At 39.5% G+C, this 22549-nt stretch overlaps 1 protein-coding gene across 1 annotated transcript in view; it reads left to right on the top strand.

The window, feature by feature from the left end:
- The first annotated feature begins 689 nt into the window (after nt 1-689).
- kcnh3 (potassium voltage-gated channel, subfamily H (eag-related), member 3) overlaps nt 690-22549 on the top strand; it is a 173538-nt gene continuing 151678 nt past the window's right edge. The window contains exon 1 of the mRNA XM_053626694.1: nt 690-1882. Coding sequence (XP_053482669.1) covers nt 1807-1882 — 76 coding nt within the window. The 5' untranslated portion in view covers nt 690-1806. The remainder of the gene's footprint in view (nt 1883-22549) is intronic.

The following is a 22549-nucleotide window of genomic DNA, read 5'->3' as shown; positions in this document are numbered from 1 at the left end:
TAATGATTTTCTGGCTTTTGCCCCAGCCTGATACGTGAGGCCTTACCTCAGCCCTATACTGGTCTGCAAGCTTCAAAGTTGTCTTAACTGGAGATAAGCAGTTTCAGCAAATGTCTAAATGCTCCTTTATTGCTGTGCAGAAAGGTACAGGATGTATAGGATGTACAAAGGTACATATTTATATATTTATATATATATTTAAGGCATATATAAGACAACAGCAGTTGATCCAAAGTGCTGTATAAAATATTAAAATTCATCACATTAAAAAACATTACAACACAAAGAATAAAAACAAGTCTTAAGAGAAGATTTAAAAATAGCTAAAGATGGAGCAGACCTCACATGAAAAGGGAGACTGTTCCAAAGTTTGGGACCAATCACAGAAAAGGCTCGATCACCCTTTGTCTTAGTACAACAACGGGGGACAGGCGGATTAACACTTGTGCTCCTGCTGCTCCTGGGCAATAGCCACCCAAGTGCTCCCTCCAAGTCTTAAAGAAATAGTGCTTACATAAATGTATAGAATTTGAATTTTGTATTGGTGATTAAGTCCTTAATTCTTGGTGCCCCAGGGCACTTGCCCAATTGCCCATAGGATTAATCCGCCTATGCACTAGACAGCATGTTTGTACACAACCTCTTGGAGCTACAGTAAGAGAAGAGATTTGTCTGTCTGACCGGAAGATGTCGCTGTTTCACAGGTTTTTATACAATAACGCACCAAATAGAAATTGCCTAGAGCAGCAGAATGCAACGTTATTGTAGCAGTGTGTAAATCCTTTTCATTCTGCTCTACCAAAACCCGTGGGAGCATTTGAGTGGAAAAACACATCTCACAGGTGCCACTTGCAGCCCATGTGCTTGTATTGTTTATATGCACGATTGCATACCTCCTCAAAAAAGCAGTTTCATTTCCTACAAATCCCCAATATGGATGTAATCAGCACAGTGCAATGCACTGCCTGGTATATGAATAGCTAGAGGTCCACAGTATAACATATGAATTTCATAAACGAACAGTAAATTCAATACAAATTAAATAGTGTGTTTAATGTGAAAACAAAACAAAACGTGCGTCTACCTGTGGTGTTAGTCGATACCTGCGCATTGCATCATTATAACTAGCTGAATTTCATGCTTCTAGTACAAAAACAAGTAAAAAAAAAACCCCAAAAAAAACACAACAAACAAAGAAACAAAACAAATCGTGAAGGCTTAAAACCTAGTATACAAACCAGTCCTTTTGACAGACATCACAAAGAAGAGGGGTATACAGTCACCTCCCTGTCCTGCCATCGCGCGCACAAAAAGCGCCCTCCGCGCCCCCGAGCCTGATCACGTGACTCGACATCTGCTGGCAGTGGCAACCGAAGAAAACCAAGCAACGCACGAGGAGGAGAAGAACAGTGTCCGACTGCTGCCACTTTCCGCCACTGAGACTGTCGGGAGTGCTGCCTCCGGCGCGCGCGCTGCTTTTTGAACTCCAACCTGCTGCTTTAAGAGCCAGGGAACTTGTCTCTCTTTTGTTCTTTCTGAGCAACATTTCCACTGATTTATTTTTTTGTGCTGGGGAGTTGATGCTCTAAAGGAGCGAACATGCTTCTTTTGCGTTGAGGGGGTTGGCATGCGCGCTGCCCCGCCGCCGCCGCCACACTGGAGGGTCGCGGCTCGCGGATCGGGACGCTCCTGCAGGGGCTGGGATGCGCACCCGGTACCTCCCGATTCCTGTCCGGCTTCGGCGCTGAGCCGCAGCGGCAGCAGGAGTCGAGTCGGGCTGCGAGGAGCCGCTCCACGCGGAGCAGGATGCCGGTGATGAGGGGACTGCTCGCCCCGCAGAACACCTTCCTCGACACGATCGCCACGCGCTTCGACGGCACCCGTGAGTAGCGCGCACCTGCACGCGCGTTTCCGCTTCCACACTGGCCTTGTCAAAGCTTTCCGCACCGTTTCCCTTACAGTCAACATGGTACCGAATGCAAACATCGTGGTATGCAACACATACATCTACACTCTCGGAAATAAAGGTACCAAACTGTACTTTTCCACATCACTAGGATGGTACCATCAAGGAAACATCTTCTGTAGGCTACTTTTAGTATAGTGATGTAGCAGTAATGAGCTTTTACAGTAGAAGTCAAATTATGTACCTTATTATTACTATTATTATTATTATTATTATTATTATTATTATTATTATTATTATTATTTTATCAGGTAAAATCATGTTCTCTTTATGGTACCACATAAAGAGACAAGGAAGGAAGAGTATAGTTTAATTAGCTATCTATATTTCTGAGAGTGTTTATCATGTGCTTGTGGTTGTTTGTGTCACTTTGCTGATCTTTGGAAAAAAGCAAAATTAAGATGATGATGATGATGATTAGTATTAATAACAACAACAACAACAACGATAACAACAACAACAATAATGATAATTCCATTCCACTGATATAGGTCTGCATTTCTGACAAAATATTTGCCTAAACTAAAATAAATCTATTATATAGCCTCATTTTTGCTCTTAGGTTTTCTCACTCATCTTTTCCATGAGCTCATCAGCTTATCAGAAGACAAAGTACAAACTGTAGCCCATGCGTCCTGTAATACCTCGTCCATCTCCAATACAAAGCCTGAATTCCTATGTTCCTCCTGTATGTGTTCCAGAGCCATTCTTTTTGCTGTCACAAGCCGTTCCTCTGTCCTGTGTGTGTGTGTGTGTGTGTGTGTGTGTGGACTAAAAAGAAGCAGATGCATGTGTCAGTCAGCTTTAGCAGCTTGATTGTCAAAAGCAACTGCTCTCATTGTTCCTGATTCTTCATTCTTGTGACCTGCTTGAAGAACCTTTTTTGTGTGCTGTTTTTCAGCATTGAAACCCTGCAGGAAAGAAAGGAATATATTTCCTTGTTGAGTAATTCAGTGAGCAGATGGACTGAGTAACCAGACGGGTGTGTGTGGGGCGGAAGGTGTTGAGAGGGCACTTCTGACGGATAGACTGGCTGCTTCCCAAACCATGTACTACTGTAATAATTAACGTGTCTAAGCAGTATGCAAACAATGCTAGGGTGAATTTGTGAGATTTTATAATATGTTATGTTATATATGGGCAGTTTGGATGCAATTGCAATGCAGCCCTGCAGTTTGGAGTGGCTGCGTTGCTTTGTTTACAGTACGCTGGAGTATATTTGGTGATATACAGTTAAGCATGTGGCACAGTGGTGCAGAGGTAGTGTTGCTGCCACACAGCTTCAGGGTTCATGGTTTGATCCTGAGCTCTGTCTGTGTTGAGTTTTGCATGTTCTCACCGTGTTTGCATGAGACTCCTATTAAAGATTTCCCCTAGGTGTGAATGTGCACATTTTCTAAAAAGTACAAAAACAAACAAACAAACAACAACAAAACATATGGCACACCACAGAAGACTAACCACTCAAAGTCTCATGTCAAACTTTTTGTCATGAGACGGTGTTTATTTTGCTGGAAACCATGGCACGGTTGGATAATTTCTTCCCACAGAAAACACTTTTTTTTCCCTGGCTAAATCACTGAATCAGTACTTAATGTATTCCTCACTTTACTGTCTGCTCACAAGAGGGTGCTGGATAGGCATTGGTTAGACGTTTTCAGTTTTAAAAATCCATCCATATTTGGCTAACTTTCCCAATTGTGAAGCAATGTTATGTCACTCAGGTAGCTAAAACACAGCACACAGGGATACAGAGGGAGAAAAATGGAAAAGAATAGGCCTAAATATGGCTCATCAACAGCACCACATTAATGAGTTACAGTGGTGCTTGAAAGTTTGTGAATTTTCTATATCTCTGTATAAATATGATCTAAAACATCCTCAGATGTTCACACAAGTCCTAAAAGTAGATAAAGAGATCCCAATTAAACAAATGAGACAAAACATATTATACTTGTTCATTTATTTATTGAGGAAAATGATGCAGTAGTATTGGATCTGTGTCGCTGTGAGTTTTATGTCATATTTATGCAGAAGTATGGACAATTCTAACTTTCACAAAATTTCAAGCACCACCGAACATCTCACTGATTGCTGAGTTACACTACTTTTTAAAGGTTTATATACAGTAGTAGTTAATAAATGATTGTAGGATTGAATAGCCTTATGAGACTCAGTCATTTGGATGATGTTTTTTGTTATTTGAATTATAGGATTTCCTGATGATCATGTTCAGTTGTTTTTTATTTTGGTCCTGATTTTATTTAAAAGCTGATGAGTTTGAGTGATGAGAACGTACTGATCTGTTTGATTTGAATTTGTACTCGTAAAACACACCGCAGAACTGAAATCCATGGCATAGTAATGGCTCCTCTAAGGAGGAGTTCCATTTATCCCTGTTAGTAGAACTAATGCATCATAAGTATATACTACTGGTCAAAAGTTTAGACACACTCATTCTTTATTTAATTTTTTCCCCCCACATTTCAAATTAATAATAAAGTCATCAAAACTGTCATCTGGAGTAACACAAATGGAACTATGGGAATTATGTTGTGATGAAATCAAATATATTTAATATTTTAGCATCTTCAAACCCCCAGACATGTATTCTTGGCATTTTCTCAACTGATTTCTTGAGGAATTTCCCTGAGATGCTTTTTAAACAGTATTAAAGGAGTTCACACCTACTCTGGACTCATTGGCTGCATCTGTCATCTGTTTAAAAAATATTTTTTTTGTACATAAAATGTTAGTTTTCTAATGAAAGAAATGAAAATGTTGGCACAAGTATATTTTTGTCTACAACACCAATTTCAAACATTTAATCATACACCTTCAGATTAAAAGCTTTTTACATTTACATTGACATTTATTCATTCAGCAGACGCTTTTATCCAAAGCGACTTACAAATGTGGAAATACAAGCTAAGCGATATATCAAGCAGAGAACAATACAAGTAGTGCTACCATACAAGATTTATAATTGAGTTCTAGAAAAGCAAAGTGCACAGAGTAGAGGTGTAAGTGCCACTAAAAGTTTTTTGTTTTTATTTTTTTAAAGATAATGTGGGGTTGGCATTTTAGGGGTTAGTTAGATGTTCATGTAAGAGGTGGGCCTTTAGCTGTTTTTTGAAGATAGTGAGAGATTCTGTGGTCCGGATTGAGGTTGGAAGTTCATTCCACCACTGAGGAACAGTTAGTGTGAAGGTTCTGGAAAGGGACCTTGAGCCACGCTGAGTAGGAACGACTACGTGCCGGTTGTTAACTCAATTCAATTCAAGTCAATTTTATTTGTATAGCGCTTTTTACAACAGTCATTGTCTCAAAGCAGCTTTACAGAAACATATAAACACGGGATACAGATTTAAAGTGTGTGAATTTATCCCAATTGAGCAAGCCGGTGGCGACGGTGGCAAGGAAAAACTCTGTAAGATGTTAAGAGCAAGAAACCTTGAGAGGAACCAGACTCAGAAGGGAACCCATCCTCATCTGGGTAACAACGGATAGTGTAAAAGTAAAAGAAAGTTCATTATGGATTTAACATGAAGTCTGTTTGTTGAACTAGTCCACTAGTTAATCGATCGCAGATTGTGTGAGGGAACGTAAGCCTTCAGTAGAGTGTTGAGGTAGGGAGGTGCTGTTCCAGGTAAGACGGGGGTGGTGCTGTTCCACACAAGGTCTTGTACGTGAGCATCAAGGCCTTGAATTTGAAACGGGTGGCTACAGGAAGCCAGTGGAGGGAGATGAAGAGGGGTGTGACATGGGTTCTTTTGGGCTGGTTGAAGACAAGGCTGCATTCTGAATCATTTGAAGGGGTTTGATGGAGCTGGCTGGGAGGCCCAAGAGTAAGATCATGAGAAACATTTCAGTCAAGTGTCTCCGAACTTTTGACTGTTAATGTACATACATAGCTGGTGCATTGATTTTAACCACATTTCAGCTCCACTTTGAGTCTACTTGTTGAGTGAGCGTTCAATAAACCATTTACATGCCCCAGTCTCTTTCTTATCTCTCCACAAAGATATATATATATATAGAGTACTCTTCATCTCGGATTGCGCTGCTTGATTTATACATGAATATGTCAGGACACTTGCTGTACATTAGGTAACGAATCTTATCAGCACCAAACACACAGATTCAACGTGATGTCACTCTGATTTGTTACAACATCGAGGGCACCATGACATTAAGATATGAGTTTCATAGAGTATGCTGCACAAAAATACCTTTTTTGTATAACTGTAGTTCATTATTGGAGGCGATTCTGCTATGCACAGGGATGGTTGCCAGTTTAGCTCTGGTAGGCCTGCAAGTTTTTTTGTCACTGATGGGTCTCAGCGTTCTGCCAGCCTCACCCACACATTCACACATTGCCTAAAGCTCTACGAACAAGTTTTCCTACCAAACAGAGATCTATAACTGTGAGGAATTAAAGATCACAAAAGATCATGACCTGTATAGGGCACGCCGCCACACACTAGGAATTGAGTCCTTCAGATCCTCACTAGGATGGATTAAGAGATTGAAGGCTTTGAAATCCCATCTCGCTCTGACCGGGGAAGAGTAAAGGGTTGTTCATGTTAGGTGCAGATTAATAATAAGCCTGGTCATCATGAGAAAACGCATACAATTGGTTAGCCAAGAGGAGTACGCTGTGTGTTTCAATCTCTCCATTCAAACACCAGTCATTAAGAACCAACCACTGCACACTACAGTTTAAAACAATGTCTTGATTGCAGATCAATAACGCATGGATTGGCCCAGTGTGTCAGGTGTAATTTGGTGAAAGCCAGTCTTTTCATGTCCCTCTATATTGAGACCAGTCATCCTCTAACCAGAGATATAGCATTCTGCTCCATGTATTTAACCCCGATCCTGCTATAGATCGCCTCATCCAACAAGGCAGAATGATTACCATGGAGACAACAAAGCAAAAATGTGCAACACCCCCCTCAAGGCTGAGGCTCACGCGGAGTGATCAGTATAATTCTGAGTGCATAAACAGAGGCCGCACCCTTTCGAAGTGCGCACACTCAGCTAATTATACACCTCCAGCAGCTCTCATTGTAATTAAGTGTCAAGAATGCATGTGTCCTCTTGGCTGTCGGTGCAGAGCGAGAACAACTCATTGTCAGTGCTCAAAAGCTGGAAGTTCTCCAGACGGAGTCAAAGGACCGGCTCAGAGTAATGATGAGAAATGAATTCATTTCAGTAAATTAACCGGGATGTCAGATTCGCTTTGTGGAACGATAGCCATGCACCAGGGTCTCATTTATTGACAACCTACAGTACCATAGCCTTTCTATCACTGTTAGACATTATGGCACAGAAGATCAGTTGGTGTCAGTTGGTATTCTGTAAGAGCGTCAGTATTTTTTTTTCTTTATTGAATTGTAAATTGCTTGATGAGGCAGTTCTACAAAAAAATGTAATTAGTCAAAACAAAAGGCACAGAAACACCTACACTTTTATTCTCATCAAGCAGTATCACTTGCCTGTCACATGGTGAAGACAAACCCGGATTTTATAATGAAAAATACGATTCAGTTGCCACTGTATAAGCATACAAACAAACCTCTATGGTGGCAGTTTCACAATCAAACAAATTCCTCTGAAAGGATTTCGTCTTTGCACATTCGCTCCCACAGAGTTGTATTTAGGGTATTTCCCATTGTGTTTGGGTTTATACCTAGTGTTTGCAACTACTAGATGCCACATAGAGTGTCATTTAATTTTTTTAAGTGTGCGATATGTGTTAGCAAGTTTGCCTTGCACCTGTAGGGTTGGGGGTTCGATTCCCTCCTTTTGCATTCCCGAGTTTGCATGTTTGCACTGTTTGCACCCTGTGCCCTAGAGGTTTCCTCCAGGTACTCTGGTTTCCTCCCTTAGTCCAAAGACATGTGGTGTAGGCTGATTGGCATTTCCAAATTGTCCATAGTGTGTGAATGAGTATGTGAGAGATTGTGCCCTGCGATGGGTTGGCACCCCGTCCAGGATGTTCCCCACCTTGTGCCTCGAGTCCCCTGGGATAGACTCCAGGCTCCCCATGACTCTGTGTAGGATAAGCTTTACAGAAAATGGATGGATGGATTGATGGACTTTTACTGTTTATAAGTGACTTTAAACTAGAGATGCACCGATGTATCGGCCAATAATCGGTATCGGGCGATAAAGGCAATTTTTCATGCTATGGGCCATAGCCAATAGTTTAAAAACATCCCATGATCAGGGCCTATCATATCCTGTCAATCAAAAGAGGGCGGGAAAACACATCGATTTTGTGCTGTGTGTAAAGATGATGTCTCTTGTGTGGAATGATGACAAAACTGCAGTTTGTAATCTCTGTAATCTCTGCACTGTTAAAATTTTACACCGGACGCTGCAGCAGTGAAGCGGGAGTTTTTTTGCCCCGTTGCTCGTTCGGAATTAAAGCACCAGTACACCGTTGAAAGATTTAAGTGAGATGAGTTGACAAAAAGGTATATATTGCACAGAAAAATATATTTGTAGAGTAGTATATATCATATCCAGTTAATGTTATATAAAAAAGTTGATATTATATATTACCAGTTTGATGTTCAGAGATGAAGTAGAAATGCTTTTGTTTGTGCTGAGTGAATGTGAGACTAACAGGAGGTTTTTTTTAAGGATTCAGTCAATGTTAATATGAATTAATAACATTCAATAAGTTAATAATCTTACTTTAATCTGCAGAATTTAGTTCATGTGTTAATGTTAATTAGAGTAATGTGTTTTCTGTTTATGAGACCAGTTACTGTGAAACAACTTGTTGAAATGGAGAGAATAAAGTTTTAATTTGCATTTATTTTCTAATTGTGGAATTATTTATTATTAATTTAAAAGAAGATATGAAAGGCAGAACTAGCAAACTATTGGTTATCGGTATCGGCCGATATCAGTCTGACTAATCGGTTATCGGTATCGGCTGAGAAATTTAGTATTGGTGCATCTCTAGTTTAAACACATAATGTATAGAGCTTCTAACTAAGCAGTGTATTTTGTCTTTCGTCCAGTTGCCATGGTTGCAAATATACTCACACAAACTATATAGCTAGATACAGAAAAACTCAAGTGGCCACAACTCACTAAAAAGAATCATCACAGCCTGTATGATGATTATCACCAGCAGGTTCAGGACAAAAAAAACAACAAAAAACCAAATCAAAACACAATAAAAACACTGAAAATCATATTAAGTTCGGCTCAACTTTATTGTGTCATTTGCTCCACTTTTCTCATTGCGAGTGTAATCTCAGGATACTGGGACGGCAGATAAAGGTGTAAACCAACATTATCATATAGTTTGTGTTTACGCTACACATGCACTTGTTTACTCACAGAGTTCTTCTGACCGATCAAACCTAGGCTGTTAAGAAGCTTTAGCTAGATGGAGAGCGTGTCTGAAGATCAGGAGCATGTTTTGTAGGTTTTGCGTTTTGCACAGAAGGGCCGCTTTTACACGCTGCTCAGTTCAGCATCGCACCCGACTTTGAATCACAGCAGGTTAAACGTGACATGTTCTGTACTTAGCTGTGTCACATGGCAGAGTCCATCCCAACACACAGTACGCAAACACACCAGCTCTACAAGCCTCTCTTCAATTGTGACTAAGCAGCTATCTTAAATAAACCATCCCTGCTGTCAGGGGGATGTACAACGCTGTACAAACACAAGGATACACACTTACTTGAATGGTATCCCAGTATGTATACATGATTTTGTATTGAACAGATAATGTGTTCTTAATGGATACGAATACAGATACAAATATGAGGTGCACTCTTCATCTTTTTGCCAGAAAGCTTCAAAGGGCATCGGGTTGAGACTGGGATCCTGCAGGATGCCACAAACATGACGCTTTTTAGTTTCAGGGACGAGCCAGTGGTCCGATATGAAGCTCATAGGACAACATACTGTAGGCTACATTAAGATTCTGTGGTTTGTATTTAACACTCTTAATGATCGAGCTCTTTCTTATCTCAAAGATCTTCTTACACAACATTCATCTTGCAGATTTTTAAGATCTTCTGATAGGTTTCTTCTTTCTTTCTTAAAAGCTAAGGGGATAGAGCTTTTTCAGTTTCCGCCCCACGTTTATGGAATCAATTGTCACTGGACATCCGCCTTGCACCTTCTATTATAATTTTTTAAAAGAGGCTGAAAGCGTATCTCTTCTCCCAGGTGTTTTAATCTAATTTGTACTATTGCCTATTGTCTGTCTTTAATTGGTTTTATTCTGTTTTCTATTCTATTTTCTTACTCTGTTCAGCAGTCTGGTCAGCTTTCCTGTGTTTAAATGTGCTATATAAATAAAATTTACTTACTTACTTATTTACTTACATTAATAGAAATCCTCAGTACATTAAAATGAATCCTTAGTAAGTGCCTGGTAAGGGTTGCAGCAGTTTAATTAGGGTACTAATTTGTTTAGATTTTTTAAAATAGAACTAACAGATACCTCAGATTTTTTTCCATGGGTTTTTTTTTTTTCCAGTGTTTTTTTTTCTGTTTCCCTATGGGCATACTGGTATGCTTCATATTTATAAGTAAAAAAAAAAAAGTTAAAAAAAAATAATAATTAAGCATGCACTGTTTTTTTTTTCTTGGCCTGATTTCTTCAATAACTGATAATTATCTCCTTGTTGTAGCCGATATCGATATTAATAACTGGCAAGTTTACCTTTTTGCATTTTAAAGCAAGTTCACACTATAATACATATACTGTAAGTGCAGTGCACATGAGGCATGCTAAAAGTGGATCACTGATTCATTTTACACTTCCCTGACAGGTAAACGAGACATGGCAATCGTTGTAAACATAAGTTGCGGTTCACACGAGAGAAAAGAAAATAGTTTCCTTTCATTTAATTTTCTATTCTTCTACTTCAAACGTCATTTTTATTCATTTTGTTTGCCTTGAACCAATACAGGCAGCAACAACAACAATAATAATACGTCTACCAAATCTGACACATACACACACATCTCTAAACACCTCTAACACATACACACATATCTCTAAACACCTCTAACACATACACACACATATCCCTAAACACCTCTAACACATACACACATGCCTAAACACCTCTAACACATACACACATATCCCTAAACACCCCTAACACATACACACATCTCTAAACACCGCTAACACATACACACGTATCTCTAAACACCTCTAACACATACACACACATCTCTAAACACCGCTAACACATACACACGTATCTCTAAACACCTCTAACACATACACACATCTCTAAACACTGCTAACACATACACACGTATCTCTAAACACCTCTAACACATACACACATATCTCTAAACACACATAATACACACATATCTCTAAACACACATAATACACACATATCTCTAAGCAGCATTGCACTGGAAAAAAAAAGATGATACTTGATAGATTATGTTTGATTATCTTCAAACAAAAATGAGCACAGGTAAGAAAGCTGATTTAATTTAATACACACACACACACACACACACACACACACACACACACACTTTACTCTCCCTGCTTAGCTCTGTTATGGATGCAACCAGGTGAAGCCGGTGAAAAAGCCATAATAAGAGCTGATCAGTTCCTAAAACTAGTATGTATATGGATTAAAGTCAGCATGTATGTTTATTTTGTCTGTGTACCAGATGGTAATTTCCTAATTTTCTTGTTGCTGGGGAGAGGCGGAGCTTAGCCTGCCTTTTATCTAGCTATCAGTGCAGACCAGGGTTGCCAATTTAGAGACTTTTCAGACCCCTTTAGGGACTTTTTTTAAACTTTTTTTTTTTTCAAAAAAAAGTATCTAGCGACAAATCTAGTGACTTTTTGGACAAACCTTAGCAATGTCGCCAGTACTGCCTGCAAGCACGAGGTCTTGCTTTCCCGCTGCTCTCACACCTCTCTCTGCATCTGCTCTGTTCAGTGAGAGTCTGAGAGCCAGAGATTTAACAATGTCATGGATGACGAGACGCACCCTTTATCCCAATTTACATCATTCATATGTGAATGTTTTTAGAAAGACGAATGTAATGCAACATGTTTTACATGTAAAGTAGTCCATGTTATTACAACCTAGTTCTCTTGTTCAAAGTAGTTATAGTGTTCAGAAACATTTTTGATCATTCATGTTCCATACCTGTCCGTTATATAGTTTTATAAAAGTTATAAAAGTTCTTTTAAAAAAATCATAAAAGTTATGAAAAGTTATTTAAAAAGTACAGAAACACAAAAGCAAAAAAAATCTATCTATCTATCTATCTGTCTGTCTGTCTGTCTATCTGTCTATCTACCTATCTATCTATCTATCTATCTAAACAGATTATAGATTAGGATATATATATATATATATATATATATATATATATATATATATATATATATATATATATATATATATTGGATTTTATATAGAATAGATAATCATTATACCTGGTCTCCTCCAATATGGGGGGAGGGGGGGGGGGTCATGCTACATGATAGGGGAGACTTGGTGGGGCTTTAGTTACAAAAGGTTCAGAAACTCTGCAGTAAGTGATAACAGCACATTTCTTATAGTCCTTCTATTGACCTTGCTCCAGTCAACAAATTAAACGGTAGCCATTTTACCCAGTCGCCTCTCACCTGTGTGAACGAATCGGATGCTGTTTGCTCTTTTTCTACAGTCCCCTTTTCCCTCCTTCTTTTTGATTTGCGCTCTCTCTCTCTCTCTCTCTCTCTCTCTCTCACTCTCTCTCTCTCTCTGTATTTGCTGGAAAGGCTATGTTGTGTCATTTGTTGCTAAGAGCAGATGATTTGTCTCTCAGTAGTGCCTCTTCCATCTCAGAGGGATTTTAAAAGAAACTGCTGTCATGGGGTAAACAGTGGAATGTAGAATTACAGATTTGAATGCATTTGGCAATTTAAGAAATATACTTCTCATGAGACACAAGTGGCAAGGCTTTTAATAAAAGGGAAAAGACAGAAGAGTGCCCCCCACCAGCCCCCCACCAGCCCCCCACCCCTCACCCTGCACAGCAGAAACTCATACACACAAAAACACACAAAAATGAATGACAAAGTGGTATTGGTATATAAAATGATTGTTGAGTGCAAATATTGAGTGCATTCTCCATGATATCTTGCTGAAAACACTCTTCTTGAACTGGTGTGTCTTTTTATGTTTTATTAATAGCTTAACATACACTTTCTGGCCAGTTTTGGTCACTTACTGTTCTCTTCTTCTAGTTTTACTATGATATATAACTAAGTTCTCTCATTACTAATCAAGATGGGATTGTTGTTCTAGACAGATAGACAGGTGTACTGCATGCCCTGTATGCTCTGTGATGTGTGTAGAAATGCTGAGCAGGACTATTTAACCTCGATTTTGCATCAGGATTGCAAGAGGAAAAGATCTAAGTGACTGTGAAAGAAGGTTCATTATTGAGGCTGCAAAAATTGAGTAACACTTTACAATAACAGTACATGAATAATCATGTGCTAATACCTGAACTAATACTTACTTAAATATGAACTAATGATGAGTTAAGGCACGTACTAATCACAAACTAATGAAGAGCTAACCTTAAATACGACGCGAGTCTTATGAATTCATTCAAAATAATCTTATAGAACACTTAACTCATCATTAGTTTAATACTTTTTAAGTATTTATTCAGGTATTAGTGCATGATTATTCATGCTGTTATTGTAAAGTGTTACCCAAAAACTGTTCAGCTGGCTGTGTTTCAGTGTCTGTATTTAGATCTTTTTGGAAAGGCATCAGCGAATAGGGTCAGAAATTGTGATACACAAGCCAATTTCTGATGAAGAAATCAGTTGGAGTCGTGATTCATTTATGAGCTGAGGAAAAGCAAGTTCCAACTTATTCCAATTTTTCCCCCAAGAGAAGTAGTCTAGACCATCCATAGAATCTCATAAAACAACAGTCTTACTGTCAATAGAAATATATTTTCTGAGCTGATCCATCTTTTAGGTCACATATTCTGAATAACAGTCATTGCTTTGTTTGGGCCGTTGAATCTGATTAGGACAGGGGTGTCAAACCCTTTAAAAAATGGGCCACATGACACTTGGTCCAATGTCACATGGACCACATAAAAAAAAAACTGTTTAGCGGTTTAGTAAATCAATAACACATCAACAGTTAATCTCAAATTCGTTCATTTATCAGCATCTGAAAGGTATATTATGATTGCACAGACATACTGAACATACAGTATATCACCTCCAAAACCTACACGCTGCAATTCATTAAAAAAAAATTCCCATTCATGACCTCAATATTTTCAATTATGGTTCCAGTGTCCTACATAAGAATTCACCCCCTTGAACTTGGAATGGACTTATATGTCATGAATCTACACAAAATATCCCATAATATTGAAGTGTGTGGGGAGGGAATCAATATAATTGAGCAAAATTATTTACAAATAGAAAACATAAATCCTTTAATAGCAGACGTACTCACCCCCAAAGCTGTGAATCTCCCAAATTAGTTTATTTGGAAAAGGGACATGGACAAATTTTTAGCTTGTAGTGAAGATTTGCTGTAAATATCATTAGGACCTTCTGTCAATAGCAGAGTTTATGGCATTGAGTTTATTTCTCTATTTTCCCTTTAGTGGAATAACAGAGACTAGCTCTCTTTTTTAAATCTTTCAATCCAATTACAAGATGATTTTACTTTAGAACGCGGATTATAAATTCACATTGTGTGCTGGATTAAAACCTTTATCGGGCCACCGCTGGTTTAGCGTGTTGCTGCTAGCAGCAGAGCGAATGTGATGTGGTCACTTTCTTGCACTCTGCTTGTCAAGGAACATAGTGTGTCTTTCCCTCCTTCTTTATGCTCAGCCGTAGTCCCCAGATCCCTGAACTCATAAATCTAGCAGTGACTGCATGAGGACATTTGTTAGACAGGAGGCCAGTTTGACATATGACTAGGCCATGCATCTGGGGCAAGATTCCCATCCAAAGATCATGTAATGATGCAAAGCTCGTAGTATCCTGCTGACGTGTAGGCTTTGCATGTGTACCTATCCTCAGTGTTGGTGACTCTTTCTTGGAAATATCTCTACCTCATCTTTCCTTGAGAACGGATTATCTTGCAGCCATCTGTCATGTTCCCCCCAAAATCCCCCCACCACTAAGAATAGAGGACTTGCCCCTGAATGGATGTGTTGGATTTGTGGATCTCTTTCAAGCTTTAATGTTTGCTCAACATTTCTTTCAAGGTTAAAAACATCTTCAGCCTTCAGGAACATTAGCATCTTTCCTTTTTCTGTTTTTTTTTTTTTTTTTTAAATTAAAGTTGCCAGATGACAGACAAATTATGAGGCATTATTCTAATCCAGACTAGTTATAACTGAGCCTAAGTACATAAAAGAATGGCACGATATTTATAACTGTATTTAACAGCAGGATACGATGGAAAGGCTACTGAATGAAGTGTCTGAAGCAGCTATGAGTCTCCATAGCTACGCTACCAGCTCTGATTCATGTGATGCTCCTGAACACGAAAGAGTTAAGGCTTTGGGTTATTGATCAGAAGGTCAGGGTTTCAAGCCCCAGCATCACCAAGCTGCCACTGTTGGGCCCTTGAGCAAGGCACTTAACCCTATCTGCTCCAGGGGCGCTGTATCACGGCTGACAACTGCCTAGCAAGCTGGGATATGCAAAAAAAGAATTTCACTGTGCTGTAATGTATATGCGACTAATAAAGGCTACTTCATATCATTCCTAGAGGTGACAACATTTATGGTATAGACAGCAATTTTTTTATGACACCTGAAGATTATGCTTTTCTGTTTACGTAGCTAAAACAGTAGTCAGACAAAATACTGAAGGGGAAAGACACACACCTGCTTCTGGTAATGGTTACTTTCACTTTGGACTGACTTTATCTAGGTGAACTTTGACCTGTGATTCACAAGCCTCATAGTCACAGAAAACAAGTAGGCAGGATTGTTGTCTAGAGGAGCTACTTAAATAGTGGATACACTGTACTATACTAAGACTCAGGATTCTTGGATTGTCACAAACTGGTGTTAGTGGGAATTGGGTTCATAAAGCTCAATAATAAACAATAAACCAAACAATTAGTTTTACATTTAGAGTTGCTGAGGAGAAGTAGAGTTGAATTCTCTGATGGGAGAAGGACATTTGTAAAGCTCTTTTCTGGATGCCTTTGATATACAGAGATTGCACTGATGGAAGATCGTGTCCAATTATTGTTGAGGCCTTGAGCGAAGAATGTTATTGTTTCCTCTTGGTGCGTGAGTCAGTGATAGAGGATGTCAGGATGCTTTGGATGAGTACAGCTGCCTCTGTACTCTATACATCTTCAGTTTTCTGAGGAAGAGGAGTCTCTGTTGGGGATTCTGGATGATGTTGGTGGTGTTCAAGCTTGCTATTTTTACTGTTGCTTTGCAAACATTTAAAAAAAAAAAAAAAAAAAAAAACGTTCAGCCATTCCCATTGTTGATGTGAGTTTCATTATGGCCATGGCAGATCTAAGTAATAAGAGTGTAGTTTTGTATTCCCAAAGTGATAAAATAGCAGGGATGTTTGTGACTGTAAAACAGCAACAACAACAACAACAAAAAACAAGGAGGCTGGGGGCACTGTGGCTTAGTGGATAGCATGCCTGCCCGGCACCTCCGGGTTCAGGTGCTTTGATTTCCGCTTCCGTCCTGTGTGTGCGGAGCCTACATGTTCTCCCCGTGCTTAGGGGGTTTCCTCCGGGTAGTCCGGATTCCTCCCCCAGTCAAAAGACATGCGTTGTAGGCTGATTGGCATCTCTAAATTGTCTGTAGTGTGTGAATGCGCGATTACGCCCTGCAATCTCTTGCTACCCCAGCCAGGATGTCCTTGTGCCCCAAGTCCCCTGGGATCGGCCCCAGGCTCCCCCTGCGACCCTGTGTAGGATAAGTGGTACAGAAAATGGAAGGATGGATGGAACAAGGAAGCCATCACCCGGTCTGATTAAATGGGATACGAATCATAAAAAGAGAACCAGAATAATGAGGTTAGAGTATGTAAGATTTTGTATTAAAAAAAGGCTAATAAAAGTGCAGTTGGTATGAACGACGGGACATTATGATGAACGTCTGCTCGTTGGGCTCTGATGATTCCATGAGGCACAGCGTAGATTTCGAGAGAAACGTGGGACTGCGAGTGCCAACTGAGAACCCACAGAGTGATTTCTCCCCCCTGAGGACACTACAGAACATCACGCTTCTCTTATTCTCTATTTCAATAATTTTCATTACAGCCACACACTTCAGCCTACCCCATCACCATTTCCCTCCATAAATTTCTATCAATCAGTCGTCGGTTTTATTAGCCCATCTTCTGCCTATGACCATGACAAGAAGAGTTTTATAGCAGGCATCAGGAAAGTGATTGCCTTTTATTGTGGTGAGTTAATGGGGATAAAACCTATTTTCTGACAAGCACAGCACCCCTTGATCACCTCATTAATGTTTAGCTGAGCTCTTTTATGAAACATTTTAGGGAGTTGGAACAATAAAATAAACCACCGGACTGCATATTAAAGAGAGCCGCCGTGCAAGAGTAATTATTATGATAGCATTGTGTCCAGGCCTCAAATGACAGCATCGTTCTCTGTAAAAAAAAAATAATAATAATAATAGAAAAAATAAAAATGATACATAGTTAATAAGGATAAAGACCTGGCCCTCTTGCGTACATCTGAGAGAATTATGAACATTATGTACCTATGGCAACCTGGATTACATGTGTGCTGTTGCATAACCCTGGTCATGTGAGAAACATGTTTGGGTTACCATCTGTCAAACTATTTTAGGATTCGTGTCTAAAAATATGATCTGTCTGTATTGTGTAACTTGTTTCTCTTCTGCGCGGGAGTGTGCTTTTTATTCCATTTAAGCATTTGTAACAGAACCTCAGCAGCTTTATGGCATTGCCTGGATTACCACCCAGCTCAGGTTTTGTTTCCAGTGCTTGTTAAATTTACAGTCAGAACAATCCAAAATGGAGGATACAAATAGAGAATAAGGAAGGATATATATATATATATATATATATATATATATATATATATATATACTATGTAATTTAATACATATAATAACCCTGTGATTTTGCCATCCCCCATGCCACTCCCAGAGTAACGACACGGTATTAAGCGTGTAACTCCTTTCTCACATCAGTACATGGTATCACACATATTAGCTACTGTGGTTGATCTTAAATGTGGTTTGGGGCGTGATGAGATCTCGCGGATAATGACGATAAACCCTGCTGTTTCGGCTTTGGAAATGTCAAGATGTTTCTTTGCCACCTTCCTTGCAGATATATTCAATTTACCCACAGATTGCTACAGCTTATTTTAGCAACTGTGTAATTTAGTTTAATATCCCAATCAGAGCGTGCTCCTGCAGGTGCTTTGTTGACAGACGAGAATAGATAGAAAAGCTGAATCTGCACAGGGTGGTTTAATGGCCTGTAGGAGGTTCTTTAGGAGAAAATGTGAAGAAAATATATGGACTGCGTCAAATTTCGAGGTTATGCTAACTCTGACTAAGCAAAGTGGTGTCAGCTAGGACCTTAAGCAAGCTGAAATTCACCTTCGATTTAACATGAAGGCGTTTGAGTGAAAAAGAAACCGATGTGCCAGTAATCGCAGGATTAATAGCCGAGGCGAACGAAAGGCTTTTTTGTAAATGGGTATCAGAGGAGAATCTGCTAACATGAGGTGTGGTCTGAGGACAAAGCAAATGCAGATGACCTGGCTTCCGTCCAGAGAGTAATTAGTCCATCTCAAATAGCGCATATGTGTGCAATCTTTCTTAGGTTTCTCAGACTAAAGGCTGTGAAATATTGTTCCTTATTTTCCATGATTATGATTCAGTCATTTAAGATCAAGTTCACTGTGATTTTTGCTTACTCATGATTTTTTTGTTGGGGCATTCTGTCCTTGATTATGTTTTTGTCAAGGTGTTTTGTCGTTTCTCTCATGTTTTCCTTAACTTGTCTTGGGTACGTTGCTTGCACCTACAGCTGAGTATGAAAGCCAACTGTATCCAATTTATGTTTGGACTAAGATCGAGACTACGAAATGCTGTAGTGCCCAAGGTGTCTCTGCGTGCATTATAAACCATCTCTTTATACCCTGGCTCTTAGTCTCCTGATTCTCCAAACATCTTACTTCTGATGAAGCTGAAGCATTTTAATCATCCAGACATATTACATGTAAGCTTGGGTCAGATCTTTCAAATCTGGTCTGCAGCAGTGATTCTAATTCCTTGTCCATTATCATTAATATCCATCATGGAAGTGGAAAAAACTGTATTTCCATTCAGGCCTTTGCTGAAATGTTTAGTTAATGAATGTTTAAGTTTCCATGTTCTGCTTTTTTCCCCGAAAGCAAGTCTTAAAGTTATGGCATTTAAATAATACCTTTAACAGAGAAAGCAAAGGCAGCTGGCATGATGTCTCATGTGCAACGATTTCTCCGCACGATCACTTCACTGCTCCACACTTGTGAATATTTTTGTGTACTCAATTCTTTTGTGCTCATTTTTTGACCACACTCGCTGATACTGCTGTGCACACTCACGTTCGTCCTTCATCCATCCATTTTCTGTACCACTTATCCTACACAGGGGTCACGGGGAGCCTGGAGCCTGTCCCAGGGAACTCGTGGCACGAGTTAGGGGACACCCTGGATGGGAGGCCAGCCCATTGCAGGGCACAATCGCACACACATTTACATACCCATTCACACACTACGGACAATTTTTAAACCCAGTCAGCCTACAACACATGTCTTTGGACTGGGAGAGGAAACCAGAGTACCTGGAGGAAACCCCCTGAAGCACAGTGTTAAAATGCCTTTAAGATGTTTTCTCAGGTTACTAGTACTGTAGAAAGATGCCATAGTTGCTCCTCTTAAGATTTTCACAGAACACACTTTGAAGTCTGCTTTGCTTTGATTGCCATCATTAATCATGAAATATGTCCAGATAATTGTAATTTTGTATCCTCTGTTCATTAGAGCAGCAATGTACAGTACCTCGTCACATAATACGACGTGGTATTGGAGCTAATATTTTCACAAATATGAGCTCAAATCATTGCATAAGCAGTGAATAAGAGTCCTGCGTTGAGCACAGGAGAGTCTTTATGATTACAGCAGCAGTTCTTATTGCTTGCCATGCAGTGAAATAAGCCGTAGACTCACCAGCACTCCAAAACACTGTGAGAAAATGAGAGTTTTTAAGGTGATAGTCTGTAGCAGTCTATGTGCTACTGAACTGTAAACACTCCAGAGTGCGGTCTTGCCAAGCAGAGATTGCTGGGCGACTGTCTCCATGACGGACATTGTGCGTGGACAGATGGCTGAGGGAGGATGAGGAGACGTTGATGGCGATGCAGCTACAGCAGGAGTGTGTGAGGTGAGATTGGAAATGGCAGTCCCAGCCTGAGGTTTGTCATATCTGATTGGAGTTTATTTCATCTGCAGTATATATCATGTCGACGAAGCTTTGTTGGCATTGACATGATAAAAACGATTGAGACAAAGAAGGGCGGTGTTGACAGTGTATGTCTGAAGAAGGTCAATGTTTTCTATTGGTTTGAGTCTGTATTATTAATAAGTAGGTATTCTGAAAATGTTTAAGCATTCAATTTTGGTCAAGTGACTGTTAATCCTTTCTCATAAAATTAACTAGCCCCAGAGTAATTCATATTTACTCAGATTCCCATTTTCACAATTTTCACAGCAAATTGCATTGGATTGCAACGCCTTCTGAGAAAAATCAGATTCGATTGTTCACTATTTATGAGTTGAACTGATAAATAGTGGAATGGCTCTCAAATTAGCGTGGGGATTCCCAGAAGGAGAAATGGTGAAAGGAAGTTGACAAGAGCTTGTTAGCTGTACTGAAAGGAGGCAATGGATGTTTGTCCGCCTCTCACCATCGAATTCAATGCCCAAGGGCTTCCTGTCAAGCCCTTAATTTGGTAGACTAATTACCTCTGGTGGTACAGAGTGACATTCACAGTTTAGCGCTTGAACATCGCCGTGTGTTCTAGACGTTATGGAATTTCCAGGTTCCTGAATATGTACTGGAATTAACATGTATTGTTTCTGTTAATATGTGAACATGGATATACAGTATTTTTTTTTGTTTTAAACAAAAATATCTCTCGTTCCGAGTTGCCGCTGAACACTTAAATAAGATAAATGCATGTATATTTACTTTTGTCCAAAGCGAAACATAATTTATATGAGAAACGATCAAAGTGCTGTGCAGATTGCACTATGACCTTTAAGTGGTCAAAACAATGCAATGTAGGAGCAAATCTTAGAACATGTATGTGTATGCGTGTCAGTGTGTGTGAGTGTGTGTGTGTGTGTGTGTTGTGACAGAAAGAAAAAGAATGAAAGAGAAACAGAAAGGCTTATACCTGGCTTATGCACTCATACTGAGGCAAAGTGAAGGCCTTGCCTTTTGCATCTCAGTCATGTGACCAGATAGATTTGTGCTCATTTATTGATGACTCAGAAATGCCAGAATAGAAGAAGAAATCACTTTCCTTCTTGAGTGGCGAGTAAATGAAAGAAAAGCCACCATGAGCTCGAGCTGAGCACCTGTGATGTCTCATTCTCCTCTGCTCCAGCCAGAGCCGGGCTTCGGCAAATCAGTCAGTAATTTGCCATGCTGTATACGTAGGCAGTCACTTAACTACAACAGAGGGAAAAATCGCTTGATTAAATATCCCTGGTCCATCAAGTCTGACTGTGTGATGAACGATTCCATTATGGAGAACGGGTTTTAACCTGTTTAAACATGCACCACTGACTGTTAACACTGTTGGTTTATGGTGCATTCACTATGTTTGGGGAGGTACTGTATATGCAAGGCTTCACAAGCCAACTTGCAACTTCACTTCTGCTTTAGAAAACTGTACTGAAGGAAATTGAAGCAAGGCACAGATACGAAACATGAATACTACAAAATATTTGGCCACCATTGTTTCAGAAATGCAGCGATATAGAAGAAAATAGTGAAAAGCGGTATACAAGTACCAGATAATATTTATATGTAAGATTTCAATTAGATTCTCTCTCTCTCTCTCTCTCTCTCTCTCTCTCTATCTCTTTCTCTCTTTTGTTGCATGGTGCTACATTATTGTATTTATGCTTATTGTATGTATGGCACACATCAATACTGAAACACTTCACAGGCTCCAAATATTGACAAACCCATTGATATTATGTGACCGTATTAATTTGATGGTCAGTGCAAATGTTTGCATGTCATATTTACTCCCCACTTATTGTATATAACGCTTATAAGACCAGACAAGAGACTTACTGTTCCATTTCTAAAGATTTATTTTTAGCTCCAGGTTCTTTGATTCGATCCTGAGCTAGGGTTACTGTCTGAAGTTTCACATGTTCTCTGTGTCCACTTGGGTTTCCTCTGGGTTCTCCAGGTTCTTTCATCCAAAAAACCCCAAACAAACATGCCAAATGCCTCTACGTG

The sequence above is a fragment of the Ictalurus furcatus genome, chromosome 6 (assembly GCF_023375685.1).
Source record: "Ictalurus furcatus strain D&B chromosome 6, Billie_1.0, whole genome shotgun sequence".
NCBI classification, from domain to species: Eukaryota; Metazoa; Chordata; class Actinopteri; order Siluriformes; family Ictaluridae; genus Ictalurus; species Ictalurus furcatus.
The sequence above is the reverse complement of the archived record's forward strand: the minus strand, read 5'-3'. Positions and strand labels throughout refer to the sequence as shown.